General features: G+C 41.8%; 1 protein-coding gene across 3 annotated transcripts in view; it reads left to right on the top strand.

Moving 5' to 3' along the window:
* Positions 1-16,040, top strand: part of RUNX1T1 (RUNX1 partner transcriptional co-repressor 1) — a 170,900-nt gene that overhangs the window by 49,450 nt on the left and 105,410 nt on the right. The window contains exon 1 of one of the 3 annotated variants that reach the window (XM_080646170.1): positions 2,386-2,737. The exons of 1 other annotated variant lie outside the window; for it this stretch is intronic. In XM_080646170.1, coding sequence (XP_080502296.1) covers positions 2,731-2,737 — 7 coding nt within the window. In that variant the 5' untranslated portion in view covers positions 2,386-2,730. Of the gene's footprint in view, positions 1-2,385; positions 2,738-16,040 lie in introns of those variants that run through there. One more of the 3 variants, XM_080646172.1, reaches the window with a different exon arrangement.

The raw sequence follows: 16,040 nt of genomic DNA, 5'->3' as shown, positions 1-16,040 counted from the left end.
GTTGTTTTTTTGTTTTTTGTTTTTTTAATTAAAGGGGAAGTTATTTTTGTCTAAGTGACTATACAGAACTGTGTATGCAGGTGTCCATGTTCAAGGTGAACTGCCAAATAGGGTTGCAGCTCTGCTTGCCTCCATGGATTAGAGAACCAGAAGAAGAAACTGGTTCCTGGAGAAAATGCTGAACTAGTCTCCGATGCACACACGTTCAGTTAGGCCCTTTCTGCAATCAGATTTCTAGGTGAGAATCTCCAGGGATCCAGGTTTTGTTGACGTGGATCAATTTAAAGTGGCAATTACTGCAGTCAGATAACAGCTTAAAAAGCTTTTTTACACATAGGAAAGATACATAATCACACGGCATATGGAAGTTCAATTTTCTGAGCTGTGGTTTAGCGGCTTGCAGTGTACCGATATTAAGACCTAGTTTCAAAACCGGATATCATCCAGTTCTCCTAAAGTGTAATGCATTTTTGTCGTACGATTTTCTATTTCAGAAGTGATTCACCGTGCATATTGATGAAAGGTTGGGTTTCCCACTGTGAAAATGTTTTCTTTCTAACACAGGTAAAAGTATTAAAAAAAAAATCATTGAGTGGCTTTAAAAAAACACTCTTTTTTTAAAAGTGAAGATATACAGGTTTAGGATGCTGGGTTCCAGAAAGGCCCTTCCTGCAGGACTTAATTGATGACCACTCTCATGCCTGCTGGAAAGCTCTCCGTCATAAGAATGTTTGTGCTTGGTGCTTAACTATACCGAAATCCATTACACAGAACCTCATTACAAGTGACATCTAACTAAGATGAACAAAAAGATTGGCCCCATAAATAGGGTGCAGTATACTACTAGTGACAGAGCAGAGTCATCATTATGACTTATAGTCTTTTCACAGGTTGTCCCTGACAATGATGGATTTTGAGGGGTTCGCTCGATGCAGCAGCGCTTCTAGGGTGCAGTATTTGGGGGGGCTGTAGAAGTGCTTGGTGATTGACGCTGTTTACTGAAGATGACTTATTTGTGGGGTTTGCCGGGGGTGTGCACGTAGGGGGGTGTGCTCTGAAACAGGTTGTGTGCACTCTTGCTGAGAAGTGTGGGCATGGTGAGGAGGGAGAAATCGGAGTCACTGCCTGTGTTTTCAGATGGGCTTTTATAATTTCTTTGAGGCCCCAAGGAGCGGGGGGCCGGGAAGGGGGGGATCTAGCTGACAAAGGCTAAAAGCATGTGGAAAGGGTAGAATAAGCAGAGGAAGGCTGTGCAGGAATGGCAAGAGTTAAAGGGGATGATCCCGTCTGCCATGTTCCTTGAACTTGCAGGCTTGTCAGAGGCTCCGGGGCAGAGCTGTTTGTGCGTTGATAGTGGGTGGAACAGACATTGGGAAGGTGAACCGGGAGGAGGCCTCTCTCTGCCTCATCACGTGCCTGCCCTGTTGTTAAAACAAACACAAACCTGGGGACCGGCGTGCCAGTGAGGGCGAGTTCGAGAGGAGAACAGTGTTTTTCTCCTGGCTGGCATTTTTGTGCGTTTAGGGGGAAAAAAGCATGCAAGGCAGACAGGCGTGCGTTTTTCCTATGAGGCAAGGATGTTTTACAAAGGCCTACGGAGGGACCGCTGAGAGGAAAATAGCCGGCTTTAGATGTAGCACTATAACAAAGCCCTGTCGTTTTATATGTCATGGTGTCCATTAAAGCTTCATAGGGAAGAGTCCATTGAACTGGGCTGGGTATGTGCTATTCATGGGAAGGATCAGCATTGAAGGGCGAGCCAAAAAAAAGTAAAAAATCAAAAATCAGGAGGACAGGATTGTTCAGCTTTTGAAAAGCCTTTTTTTTTTTTTTTTTTTTTTTTTACAGTGAAGATTTAGTTTTCATTTCCCAGGGATCCCTCTAAGCAGGATAGAGGAGGGTAAGCTGACAGTGTTTGGAGGGTCTCAGCGCAGGGATCACAGGGGGTTAAAAGCACACGAGTAAGAGAGAAGTGGCCTGCTTCTCTTTGAGAGCGCTCTATTTACACACACCGCCGAGAAGCTGACAGAAGGAAGGGCTCTGATACTCTGCTCCGTCTGATAAACTGGCACCCTAGACAAAGTCTTAGGAATATGTTTCTCCCCTGGTTTGGATTTTCAGTTCCATAAACAAGCTTTCAAGTTCGTGCCTATGATGTGTTCTTAATGTCGTTCGCTATGATGAGAAGATGAAGAGGAATCATTTCTCGGGGGCCCAAGTCTCCTTGTCATTCTTTTGGCAAAATAAGGGTTAACTGGTAACTGGCTGGGGGTGGCGGCGAATGAATTATTCAGCATTTAGCTTATCATTCTGCTTTTTTACTGTCTGTTCTTTGGAGCTCTGGAACTTCTGAGAGAGAGAGAGAGAGAGAGAGAGAGAGAGAGAGAGAGAGAGAGAGAGAGAGAATAAGAGGAGGCCACGGTTGCGGTCCTTTGCACACACATCCCTGTCATTGTTCTGCCTGGAGAGACAGGGGCTGGGTTCAAGGCCACATGTGCTCCTGTCATCATCCACATTTCTGCTTCAAGTGCAACCCGGAGTGTCAGCTCTCCATCTGTCTCTGCCTGGCAGGCGCACGCGCCCAGCACCCTGCCTGGGGCTATGCCGCCTCAGCCCCTTCTGATGGCCCTCCTCTCCCCGCCTGCGCTCATTCCAGAACACGAGGCGTGAGCTCTGCTCGCGCCGGCTCTTAGCAGGCAGTCACTTTCTGCGTGGACGCTGCCTTCCAGGATGCCTGGTGAGTGAGTCCTGCTGCACCCCCCCCTCTCTGATTCGAACGTGAAGGAAGCTTACTTTTTAGGAGGCATGGAAGAGACCTCCAGCCCCGCGGCGTGCTGTGCCTTCTGGGGGGCAGAGGCTGGGGATGACAGAGGTGATAGGTGGAAGGTGGCAGGGGGGAGAGAGAGAGAGAGCGCGAGCCATCAAGATCTAGATACAGGGGTTCGGGGTGTGGGAGTCCTTCCCGTAAAAACAAACACAGAAACTCGGGAGGTGTGTTTCGAAAGCTGAGCCGGGTATGTGTTGCCAGAGCCATTTGCTGGAGGGATGGAGCTCAACTTAGAAGTATTGTTTCTGTTCTGGATTTCGTGCCTTGTCATCGGTGTATCCTGGACATTTCATCTGTGAGGAGAGTTGTCAGATGATGGCGGAACCCTGGGATGAGGTCTGTTTTATTTTGTGTGTGTGTGTGTGTGTGTGTGTGTGTGTGTGTGTGTGTGTGTGTGTTTAAAGCTGTTTGTGTTAGAGAAAGTAAAGAATGCTTTGGAACTGCAAATAATTCCAGTCTTAGCCCTCAGTCACAGTCCTTGGGTGTCGTAGGCAAATCATCGAAATCATTTAATTAAAAAGAAAAAGTCTGCTGAATTACTGAAGCCGTCGTGGTTCTGGAAATTTAGTGCACGTCCATTTCCTCGGGAAAATATTATCTTTGGAGCCTAAGCCTGTTCCTGTCTGTGGCTGCTGCCAGCGAAGGCTCTGCTTACGGGGGAGAAGCCTGGGAGGAGCAGGCTGCGGGGGAGAGGGTGGGTTTCTGCTCTTCTCCAGAACGGTGCCTGCTCCCAGCAGGCTCTCTGCAGCCAAAAGGGACAAGGCAGAGAGGGACCCCCAGCCGGCGCAGCCCTGCCCTGCCGATGGCTGGGGTAGGACAGGCGGCGGGGGCAGTGCCTGGTCAGAGGGTGGACACCTCGCAGATGGTGTTTGGAAACATTATCTGCCGGTTTTCCGCAGCCACAGTTGTGTGTAGGTATTGCAGTTGTTTGAAGAATGTTTCCCCCGTTAGGATGTGTCTTGTGACCCCCATCGCTATTAATACATGTGCAGACAGGAGGCCTTCGGGACCGAGCTGCAGGTTTCCGTTAGTTCGGTAGATGAGGATTGGATGTAGCTGGAATAGGAGGGAAATCAGTTCACCAAAGAAGACAATGGCCAAGGTGTGGCAAGGGTCATTTGAACTTCTGAAGCTCTCCTCTTTATGTGGAACCAGTGTGAAAAAGTGTGTGTGTGCTTTTCACTTCGCCAGGATATTGGGACACTTTCGTTGAATGTCATCCTTCGAATCTTCTTTGTTTTTATGCTCTTCATACATGTGTGAAGGGATCTGACTTACCAGTATTTTGAAGAACCTGTATTTTGTTTTGCTAAAACAAAACCCACAATAAACCAAAGACATATGTGAATGATAATAGGGGAAAGGGATTCGTTAGGACCCTGGCCACCCCTAATTATATGGTTTTAAAGTATCTTTATTTAAAATGCATTGAACTATTTTTAAAGTTTTGGAATCATTGATAAGTTTTGTTTTATTGTTGAGTTGTTGGTATCTGTCTGGTTCTGAAGCCTGAGGTGTGGGCAGTTTCTCTCTCTCTCTCTGTCTCTCTCTGTCTCTCTCTCTCTCTCATCAACTGTTAGTAAACCTTTTACTTGGATGCAGAGAATATATTAACAGCTGTGACTGTGAGCATGTGCCAGAATGGAGATACTTGAGCAGATCTGACACTTGGCTATTTTTGACACCCGTTTGCACTTTTTAAACTTTACTATTGGATGGACTATGTTTTTAGCCTATTTTAGGCCATACATATGTAGTTATATTAGTGGGCAATTTTAACTTCCTGGGGCATATTTTATATTTTTAAGTAAGACATTATATGTAGAAGATTAAAAGGATGTGTTTCAGGTAATCTGGTGTTGACACTGTTTTTAAAATTTGACTATATATTTATCTAACACCACTTATTATTATTATTATTTATTGGTAGGTCATGTGTCAGAACTGGTTCCTGGTTGTATCAAACTTGAATTAACAATTCTCAGATGTCAGACCTTTTTCATAAAAATGGGGATGCCTGGAAACAGAGATGCACAGACTGAATTTGTTCAAAGACATACCAATCTGTGGGGGTGGGCAGACACAAAAGTCTTCGGTTTAGGGGTTTCTAGCCTTAGTTTCGTTTAAAAAAACATGCTTTAGCTGATTTGGTAGCATATTGTTACAAAAAGAAACTATGAAAAGTCAAAAGAGGCCAGGCATGCTGTAAAGAAATCAATTCAATGATGTGTGTGATTTAATTCAGTATAAGGAGATATCATTTCACTGCCTGTCACTCAGTAATAACTAGATCCTGGGTTTAAGAGAAGAAAATCGGAAAATGTTTTCTTATGAGAAGGCTGTGAGACCTTGAGTATTAGATTGTTTCAAGAGATGACTCCCAGCTTTCTGAAACATTTATATTTTTAATCAATCTTTGTATAATATTATCAAAGAACATATGTTGACCTCCAAAACGCTTCCCGGACTGTTTCCTTAAAAGGACAATAAGTGAGCGCCGTCCGTGTAGCTCAGAAATAGTGCTGTTCTTTCAGAAGATGGCTAATATGAGGTCAGACCACCCTTTCTCAATGGCCCTGCTCTCCAGATGTGCATGGAACTTTTTTTTTTTAAGTTCAAGTTTCCAAAAAAAAAAAAAAAAAAAAAAAAGAAAAAGAAAAAGAAAAAGGTTTGTTTTCAAAATCTGGTTTTACTTAAGACATCTCCATTCTGGAGTGCATTTCATAAATTGCCCACATATTTTTCTTAGCAGAGAACTTAACTGGCTGTAATTCTTAACACATGGCCACATCATGTGATATTTTCAAAACACTTACACATAGCTTTGAGAAGCTCCCTGCAGCAATGAGCCATCCTCGCACAGCCGGCCCGATTTTTAACAGCGTATCTGCATTTTCCATTTAGTAGAGCTATATATTATTAGCTTACATTTTTAGGTAGTAAAACAGTGCATTGCTGATTGTAAAACATGGACTTTATTATCTGCTGAAAATTGATTTGGCATTTATAGCCACTGTGTACTAGACTGTTTTTCTGTTTTTAACATCAGTGCTTGCAAGCGATGATTTGTGTAAAAAACAGCAATGAAATTGCCATGGATCGACAACTGTTAGTGTCCCTGGTAACTGAACATTTGGATAATGCACCTGGTTATTTCCCACCCCCCCCTTAAATAGAGGCATCTACATGCTCTTATATAAGAACAAAAAACACAGAAGTTCATTCACTGTCACTCAGTTTTACCCTGCAAGTTGGTTTGCCATCATGTTAGGCTAATTCTTCAAACCAGCCTCCTGCTAGCTATTAAAAGAAAACTACATACACTGCAAATATCCAATTATAAATGTAGATTATACTGAACATTACTTCTTTGTAGCAGACATTTAGATTTTCCAGCTTTTCTTCAAAATCTGGCACCCTACCCCTTTTTCTTTTAAAATTATTTCCAGTAAATATTTTGGAGTATTTGACGTTTTAGTTCTTTATTTTAAAATAATACTTGGAAACTTTCACAAGGCACCTTCCTGTGTAGTTAATGATCTATTAAAAAAAAAAAAAAAGAGTAAGTGTTTAATCTTTTGGGGAGGGTGATAATTTGTGAAGTTTTCATAAGACAACTAGTTAATTTGTATTTCTTACCGTAAACATTCACTTAATGGGCATTACAGAGTGTAGAAATGTTTACTAATCATCTCACCACCAGTGATATTTGATGTTTGCAAAGAAGATGCTGTGATTATAACATTCTGAACCGCCTTCTGAATGGTTAGAGGAACTGATAGGTTTAGAGCTGGAAGGTTTATCTTGCACGTGCCTTCGGTTTACAGTTGTTGAGGCGGAAGCTCGTAGAGGTGAGGGGACTTGCTTGAGGTGGTTTATTAAAGTGAGAGGCTTCTCCCAGCTCGCCCCCTTTACCAGGCCTCTTCTAAACCTCAGATGCAGCTGAAGTCACGTTACCATATTAGTGTCAGTCTTACTTTGTGGTCGTTTATAGTGGGCCCTGGATTGCTTTTACCATATGCTTTCTCACATCCTCCTCCAGGACCGCAGAGCCGTGTAGGAGAAAATCCCGTTAACAGTAATCACTTGGCCTGGGGCAAAGGTGTGCCATCACATTCCTGTTAGAATTGTTTGGAAAGGAGAAGGCCTCCCTATGGTTAATTACCGGCGAGTTAAGCAGATCAAATAATGTGAAGGTCTGACAACTGAAAGGTTACTGTAATAAGGAGATTCAGGTACCGGAGCAGAGATTTGTAGGATGCTGAAAAATATTCCAGGTACGAGATGACTATGACTCAGTCAGTCCCTCCATTAATGTAACGTAATAGTTTTTAGTTTGTTTTTCTTTTTAAAAAATATATCTTTATTGATTTCAGAGAGGAAGGGAGAGGGAGAGAGAGTTAGAAACATCAATGATGAGGGAGAATCATTGATCAATCTGCCTCCTGCACGCCCCCTACTGGGAATGGAGCCTCCAACACTGGGCATGTGCCCTTGACCGGAATCAAACCCGGAACCCTTCAGTCTGCAGGTTGACGCTCTATATCCACTGAGCCAAACCGCCTAGGGCCAGTTTGTTTTTCTGACACTGAGGACGGGACCTTCATTAAATTTTATTTTGTGTGACAAATTTTAATTTGTGTGACAGCAGGCATGGCATTTCTCAAAAGTAATGTATACAGTGCGGTTCTTTGGTGAAATAAGTCATTGACTGAAATGACTCATAACTTGAGTACAATAAGATTTTACACCTGACCAAGAAGCAGGTCTGTCTGGCCGGCTTTCTCTAACAGCTGTTTGCATTAATTAATATTAATGTAAATGTACTTTCTGAGAATGTCTAGCCTAATTATGTTTTTCAACACGTCGACTTCCAATCAAAGGAACCAGGAGATCCTCTTAATCTCAAAGGGAATATATACCTGTCATCTCTGAACAGAATAAATCTCTGATAGCATAGTAACAGCAGCCTTTTATTGAAAGCCTGGATGGGCCAAGCCCCAGGCTAGGCACCTTATATACTTTTTAATTCTCACTGCAGCCCTGCAAATGGTTTCTGGGACCATGTGATCAGTTTGAAACCTGAAGACCAGATAAGTTAAGCAGTTTTGCCCAAAGACATATAGATATAGTTAAATGGCAGAGATGGGATTCTCGGATCTGCCTGTTGGTTTTAGATTCCTTTATTTATTCTTCTTTCCCTTTTGAGGAGGGTTGTGGATGTTGTGGCTTGATGAGAGGGTATTTTACAATGGAAGCTAGATAGAAACATTTAAAGGGGAATATGTGAATTTCAAGTCTAGTAGCATAGAAAGGTAGAGTTCTCTTTGCTGAAAAATTAAAATGTAAAAGCATTCGCCTTAATCATCAAGAATGGTTTTGGGTAAAAGAGTTAAGGATGATGGTGATTTCTCTGTATTCCTCCTTCTCGAAAGAGTGCAGTGGGAGTGATAGGCATTAGGGGCGGGTTATGCTATTATTTTGAAAAGCCCAAAAGAAGTCATAAATTTACTATCGACAAAGCTGTATAGAGTTAACTAAAAGCTCACCTTTTAAAGCTTTGGGAATGTGGTAATCCTGGCTATCTTTTGTTGATGAGAAGCTCAGATGGTGATTTTGTATGCTTTGGATGAGCAGAAAATTGGAAAGCAAATGATACATTCAACACATTGGCAGACAACATTGGTAAACACTGTGTGGTTAAAAAGAAATCAGATCTCTTGGTAGAGGGAATGTTGGGTACCCATGTTTTGGCCCCCAGAGGTTCTAGGCATGCAGAAATAGTATTTCCAGAAGACGAGTATGCCGTAGGAAAGCAGGTATCTTTCTTCACCATGCACTCCCTGTCCAAAAAAAAGCAATTGATTTTTAAAATTGTGGGATGCTTTCTTTAAAAGATTTCACTTCTGTTTTTCCTATTTCCCTTTTAAAGGCTAAGTGGTAAGTGTACTCTGGGAAAAAAAAAATTCCTCACTTTATTAGAGGAATTCGCTTCCTTCTGTGCGGTTTGTTAACATCATACAGTGTTTGATGCTCAGGCATCAAACAATAATTTTGAAAGTACCGATGAGAGCATGACACTGTTGAGAGTTTGGCCTCAAGAGCTATGGAATTAGGATAGGCCAGTGGTCGGCAAACGGCGGCTCGCGAGCCGCGGTTTGCCGCTCTGTTGACTAATGAGTTTGCCAACCACTGGGATAGGCAGACGGTCTCTTTAGAAAGACGGGATATTAGAAGGCGTCTTTATCACGTGTTTATGGCTTTAACAAGACTCTTAAAGAGCTGGACAAAACAAACAGCGTTCTTAATAATCCGGGGTGATCCTAATGGGCTGCTACGTTACTGGGCACCCGGAGAAAGAGTTGCTGGGCTTCTGATCACATCACTTTGCACGTGAACTTCGCATGATTTAACTTCCTAGCTTTTCCCCAGACTTGTTTGCTTGAATGATTCTCAAGTTATTGGGAAGAAAGTACATAATAAAACTTGAGGGTCCTGTGGTAACACTTTATATATTCTCGCATTTGAGATGCTTAACACGTGTCCTGACAAGGATATGCCTGAAATGAAGAAAGGTCTTGATTCTGGCACTTTCCCTCTGAGATGGGCAATGTTTCCTCTGGTTACATCTGAATTTATATACGAGGCCAGTGGTCGGCAAACTGCGGCTCGCGAGCCGCGGTTTGCCGCTCTGTTGTCTAATGAGTTTGCCAACCACTGTACTAGGGAATTGAAAGGCCTGGGAACATGCATTGTCTTCTTCCTTTCTGCTCTATGATTAGTTGTATTTGTATAGCCTGGAGACAGGAAAATATTAAAGGAATCAAAGGGAAGATTTTTGTCCTTAGAAAGCACTGTATTTTTTTCTAGACTTTTTTCCTTCATCATTACTTTATAAAATGTAGTGTCAAAAATCAGAGGCAAAACCTAACTCCTTAGTGACCGGGGCATGCCTTTCTATACCGGTGCTTGCTTTGGTGAACGTGACATCGCCAGAAAGAAGGGTTAGTAAATGTAGATATGACTAAGCTTTCAAAACTTTTTCTGTTTTGTACATGTAGGAGTTTTTCTGGAGAGCTTTGTGGAAAGAAGAGTTACCTGCTATTTAACTATTTGCTACAGAGAGGAATGTCTTTGTATTTGTTTTCCTTTTTTTCTACAATTTACTCAGATATTCTGGGGGTAAAGCATTTGATATCATATCAGTGTGATCTTAATACGTCTTTTACCAAAACCTCTAGGAAAAGGGAACCATTTTGTAGTGTTTCCAGAGAGCAGAAGATCATCTCTTTAAGCCACAAAATTGCATATGTTTACTTGTTTAAATTTTTTGAACTTATTGATCAATGATTTTAAGTGGCCATGGTCTTCATACTTAGCTATATATTTATTTTTTCACTTTTCCCCCTCTACCCCATACTTAGCTATATTCTTGATCAGTTTGTGCTGAGCATGTTTTATCTTATGCTTTTTGACTAGGACTTTTATAAACACTTAATATATTGTGGGTTTTTTTTGAGGCCATCTATCAAAAGCAAAGGGTATTGAGAATGTTAATTCCTGAGTATGAATCAAGGTTCTTCCACATAGGGGTCTGAACAAGTCATTTTATTATTTGCCTGAGCTTTATTTTACTTGCCTTAGATACAATGATTCTGTCTAGCTCACTTTTACTTCACATGACAGCAGTCATAATGATTGTAAACCTGTGTGCCCCTAAAAAGCACAGTTTACATGCAAGCAGTAATTATTATTTAATAGTAATAGTACATTTTTAATATATTTTTTTATTGATTTCAGAGAGGAAGGGAGAGGGAGAGAGAGATAGAAACATCAACGATGAGGAGAGAGTCATTGACCGGCTGCCTCCTGCATGCCCCCTACTGGGGTTCAAGCCTGCATGTGCTCTTGACTGGAATCAAACCTTGGACCCTTCAGTCTGCAGGCGGATGCTCTATCCACTGAGCCAAACCGGCTATGGCTAAGTGGTAATTATTGAAGGCAAACCGTAGATTCTCTCTGGACTTAAAAATAGGGGACAGTGTTTGAACCACCCATAGGGGCTCTAGGCTAATTGTGCTTGGTGAGTGTTGTCTACATTTGATGAGATTTTCTGAGTTTTATTCACACTTGATAGGACTTTTTATCTCTTTCGGTTTTCTACCCACCCCTTTTCTATTCAGTTGCTCACCCTTTTATCCATTTAGTAATTTGCCAATTTGGAAACCAGGTGGGTGAGTAAAAATAATGAAGCACAAGCTTAAGTGTAAGGCTGAAAAGCCGTCTTCGTTTTTTGTCAGATATGAATAAGAGACACTTTAAAGAAATGTTTTTATTGATTTCAGAGAGGAAGGGAGAGGGAGAGAGAGATGGAAACATCAATGATGAGAGAGAATCATTGACTGGCTGCCTCCTGCACGGCCCCCCACTGGAGAGTGAGCCCACAACCCAGGCATGTGCCCTTGACCGGCGTTGAACCCAGGACCTTTCAGTCTGCAGGCTGACACTCTATCCACTGAGCCAAACCGAGGGCAAGAGGCAGTTTTCATTGGTGACATCAGTTTAGGTGGCATTGGCATTCACCCCCTTGCTGAATTTCATGTCTCTCGGTAGGGGATGTTGCTAGAGATCTGAATTCTCTTTAATCTTGTATGGATCCCAATATACAGACTCCTCTGCGTTGTTTAAAATAGATATTTTAAGCACCATCAATTCTTCTTGATAAAGCTACCATTTAAATTAAGATCTTAATTTCCCAGTTCTAATAACTTCACTCTAGGCTACCTGTGAGCTTGGAATTAAAGTAGGCAATCAGCAAATATTTGCTTAATGCCTAAGTGAGTGGATGAAAAGTGGAACAGGGTTCACAGATTTTAAAGGAAAGGAAGATGTACAAAGCATGTTAATTACGAAGAAAAAATTAAGATGGAATCTTATAAAACTTTTGTAAATAATATTTAAGAATCAGGCATTTTCCACTAGCGTTAAGGAAAACTAACAAATTTATTTTTTGACCATACAGCTTTATTGGTGGTGGCTAGTTGCATAGTAGTTAAAATGGCATCTATGACAAGTTTGATAATGATCATATTTACTAAAAGTATAATATAACGTATAATCTTTCGGAAAACCTTCTTGGCATAATTACTAAAATCAAAAGCAAAGTCAAGGGCTTTGGACGATTGTGCATAATATTTTGGGAGATCGCCTCTTCCCCACCTGAGCACTTGCATGCCGCTGAGGAGGAGGGGAGTGAGCTTTCAGTCTCCCACAGACATCTTGAGCAAGTGTCTAGCAAAAGACAAATATTAATGAAATGTGTTTTTTTTTTTAAATATATTTTATTGATTTTTTACAGAGAGGAAGGGAGAGGGATAGAGAGCTAGAAACATCGATGAGAGAGAAACATCGATCAGCTGCCTCCTGCACACCTCCCAATGGGGATGTGCCCGCAACCAAGGTACATGCCCTTGACCGGAATCGAACCCGGGACCCTTCAGTCCGCAAGCCGATGCTCTATCCACTGAGCCAAACTGGTTTCGGCATGAAATGTGTTTTTTTAATCTTTTCAGTTATACAGTAAATTCAGCCACCAGTAATCTTAGATGACTAGCAATTTGATAACATTTACCCTAAAGACTCCAGAGAGATTTCTGAGATCATTCATTTAGTACATGGTATGTATTTTCTCGAAAACCATTTGCTATGTTATAGTCATGCAGCTCTCTTTAAATATTTTGCCGTCTTATCTGTGTTTCAACATTTAAATGGAATCACTTGGAAAGTGATGGGGCAGGCCCTAGCCGGTTTGGCTCAGTGGATAGAGCGTCAGCCCGTGGACTGAAGGGGTCCCGGGTTCCATTCTGGTCAAGGGCACGTATGTACCTCGGTTGCAGGTTCCCTGGCCCTGGTCAGGGTGCATGCAGAAGGCAACCAATTGATGTGTCTCGCTCACATCGATGTTTCTCTCTGTCTCTCTCTCCCTCCCACTCTCTAAAAATCAACAGGAAAATATTCTCAGGTGAGGGTTAACAAAAAAAGAAGAAGAAAAAAAGAGGCAGGACTTTTGAGTTTCAGAGAATATCATTACATAATATACCTTGAAACTAATAAGGAGTGTGATATTGAACGTAAATTGTAATTGGAAAAAAATACGTACATGTAAAAAAACCAGTCTTGCTAATTTGACAATATTTTGTATTTTTCTCGATATGTGCCTCTGAAAAAATTCATAGATAGTCAGCTTATCAACTGACAGTGGCTCCATTTTTACAAGCGTATTACTGCCCTGACTGGTTTGGCTCAGTGGATAGAGCGTCGGCCTGCGGACTGAAGGGTTCCAGGTTCGATTCTGGTCAAGGGCATGTACCTTGGATGCGGGCACATCCCCGGTGGGAGGTGTGCAGGAGGCGGCTGATCTATGTTTCTCTCTCATCAGTGTTTCTAACTCTCTATCCCTCTCTCTTCCTCTCTGTAAAAAAAATCAATAATAAAAATAAAAGAATATTGCTGATATTCTGCACAGATTACACACTTTCCAAGGGTCCGTGGAGCTTTGGAAACCTGGTTCAGAATGATGTTAATAAGTGATTTTCAAAGGGGGGGGGGTCCTTGGACTAGCAAGCAACATCAGCATCACCCGGGGACTTATTGGAAATGCAGATTCTCTGTCCTACCCCAAACGGATTGAATCAGAAACTGGGGCGGGGGGGGGGGGGGGAGCTAGCATTCTGTTTGCACTTGCTCTCAGGCAATTCTGAAGCATATTGAAATTTAGAATCACTACTATAAATTATAATTTTTGTCTCCTTGTATATTCTAGAGAAAATCCTCCCCCCCCCCATTTTTTAAGAAATATATTTTTATTCATTTCAGAGACGAAGAGAGAGGGAGAGAGAGAAATATCAATGATGAGAGAGAATCATTGATCAGCTGCTTGCTGCATGCCCCCTGCTGGGGATCAATCCCTCAACCGGGGCATAAGCCCTGGACCTGAATCGAACCTGGGACCCTTCAGTCTGCAGGCCAACACTTGATCCACTGAGCCAAACCAGCTAGGGCCCCCCACCCCCACCGACCCTTCTGATCGTAAATAAACCAGTCAGGTCCCAGATGAATGGAAATCAAGCCAAGTTATTTCTTTTAAATGATGTACTTGAAAAAGTAATAAGAAATTACAAATCACATGTTGGTTTAGAGCCTTGGTTTCTAATGGCATAACTTGACTCAGATAGTTGAGAGGCCGTGCATTTCAACCTGAAGTTTGTTCAGAGCGTTACTTTTGAACAAGGGAGCCCGTTTCAGGGCGTTCAGGTCCGATGTATTATGCCCTTGCCTCATTTTGAGGCCACCTTCTGATGATTCATCGTTGTGTTCGTTTAGCTGATCATATTTAGAAAATATTGCTTTGGGCCTCAATTTCACAATCATATCAGGTAGTCTTGAACCTTTGGACGGATGAAAGTCTTCTTTCGATTATTTTTTCTGTTGCATGTAAAGAAGGGTTCGGCATCATTAAAAAAGAAAATGTTTCATGGGTAGTGCCTGGAGAAGATTTACTTCTTATGTCTCCTGTATCTTCCGTTGTTCTCTTTTGTGCCTGGTGAGCCTTCAGTGAGCGTCGTCTGACACGCTCTGTGGCCTTTGCCTCCTGTGATAAAATAGATGGAAATGATTCCTGGCACCATCTGGTGAAGAGGAGCCGCCTGGAGCCCTGGAGGGCTGTGCTTGGAGAGGGAGTAACTGAATGCTAAGAAATGTGGAAGTCTAGGGACTCGGGCAGAGGGTTGTTTGGTTTTTTTTTTTTTAAAGAGCATGAACATTAATACATCTTCTTGAGGTTTGATGGGATGTGTACTGCCTACTGCCCCATCTGGTGCTTATGATTGCGTGGCGTATTAGCATGCTGCAAGTTCATAATGTATTCAGGGGGAGGAACATCCCTTGCATACCAATTGAGGCATCCTCTCTCTCAGAACTGCTTTTGAATTTCAATGATGTTTATATCTTGCAAGCCTTGACTGAGCTGAGCATTCCCGGTCTGAGGAATATCTTGAGAGGGAGGAAGGGAGGGAGGGAGAGAGAGAGAGAGAGTTTTCTCTCCTATTCCCCCATTTATTTTCCTCCCTCTTATTTTTTCTTGATGAAATTATAAGTAGTTTTAAATCTTTTGTTGATATATGATTTTTCTGTGTTTTTTTTTGAAACCCAATAATACTTCGCTAGTTCATATAGCCTTAAAATATTTTGTCCTGTGGGATTATTTGTGTCTTTGTCCCCTTCATACAGACTGGCTACCTTGGAGAGTCAGGCCTGTGTCTATTTCTATATGGATCTCCATGACATCTAGAGTTCAGTCATTCATTTAACAAGTAATCTTTAGTGAGCCTGCACTGTGGGTGTGACGCTGTTTTAAGTGTTGAAGAATCAGCGGTGAGCAAGACTAGTGAGTCCCTCCTCTCAGGGCATTAACCTTTGGAGACAAGCTAGAAATAGACACATCTATAAGATAATTTCAGACAGGGCTAAATACAACTAAAAACAGGGCACAGCCCTGGCCTTCGAGCTCAGTGGTTAGAGCGACAGCGTGTGCACCAGAGGACCACAAGTTCAATTCCTGGTCAAGAGCACATACCTGGTTGCAAGTTCAATCCCAGGCCCAGTCAGGGTACATGGGGGAAATCAATGGAAAAAATGTCCTCACATGAGGATTAACAAAAAGAAACACACACACACACACACACACACACACACACACACACACACACACAAAACAGGATAGAGGGTAGGTGGGTTGCTTATTTAGAGTGACTGTTTTTTGTTTGTTTGTTTGTTTTTGGAGAGCGTATGGCCCTCTTTTGCTTTATTGGAGTATTCAGGGCCAGGGTATTCTATGAAAAATAGAAAGAAAACTATGTTGGGCAAGTGTTGCTTCCAGTTCAGAGGCACACGGTTATGTAAGTTCCATATCGTTCTTATTGAATCAAACTATATTTCACAAAAGCAAAAAACACACAAATGAAACTAGAAGAAAATGGTGGTAGACATGACAAAAAGTTATTTAAATTAAAATAAAGCACAGCAGGCAAAATTTCTTCAAATAACTTTCAAAATTCCACAAAAGTATTTTAGAATCACTTGAAGAAGACACTTTAAAAAATTAATTTTTTAAAATTAAATATTTATCAATTACAGTTGACATTCAATATTATAC

Source organism: Plecotus auritus (genome assembly GCF_963455305.1).
Source record: "Plecotus auritus genome assembly, chromosome: 11".
NCBI lineage: Eukaryota > Metazoa > Chordata > Mammalia > Chiroptera > Vespertilionidae > Plecotus > Plecotus auritus.
This window is presented reverse-complemented; position numbering and strand designations above follow the sequence as displayed.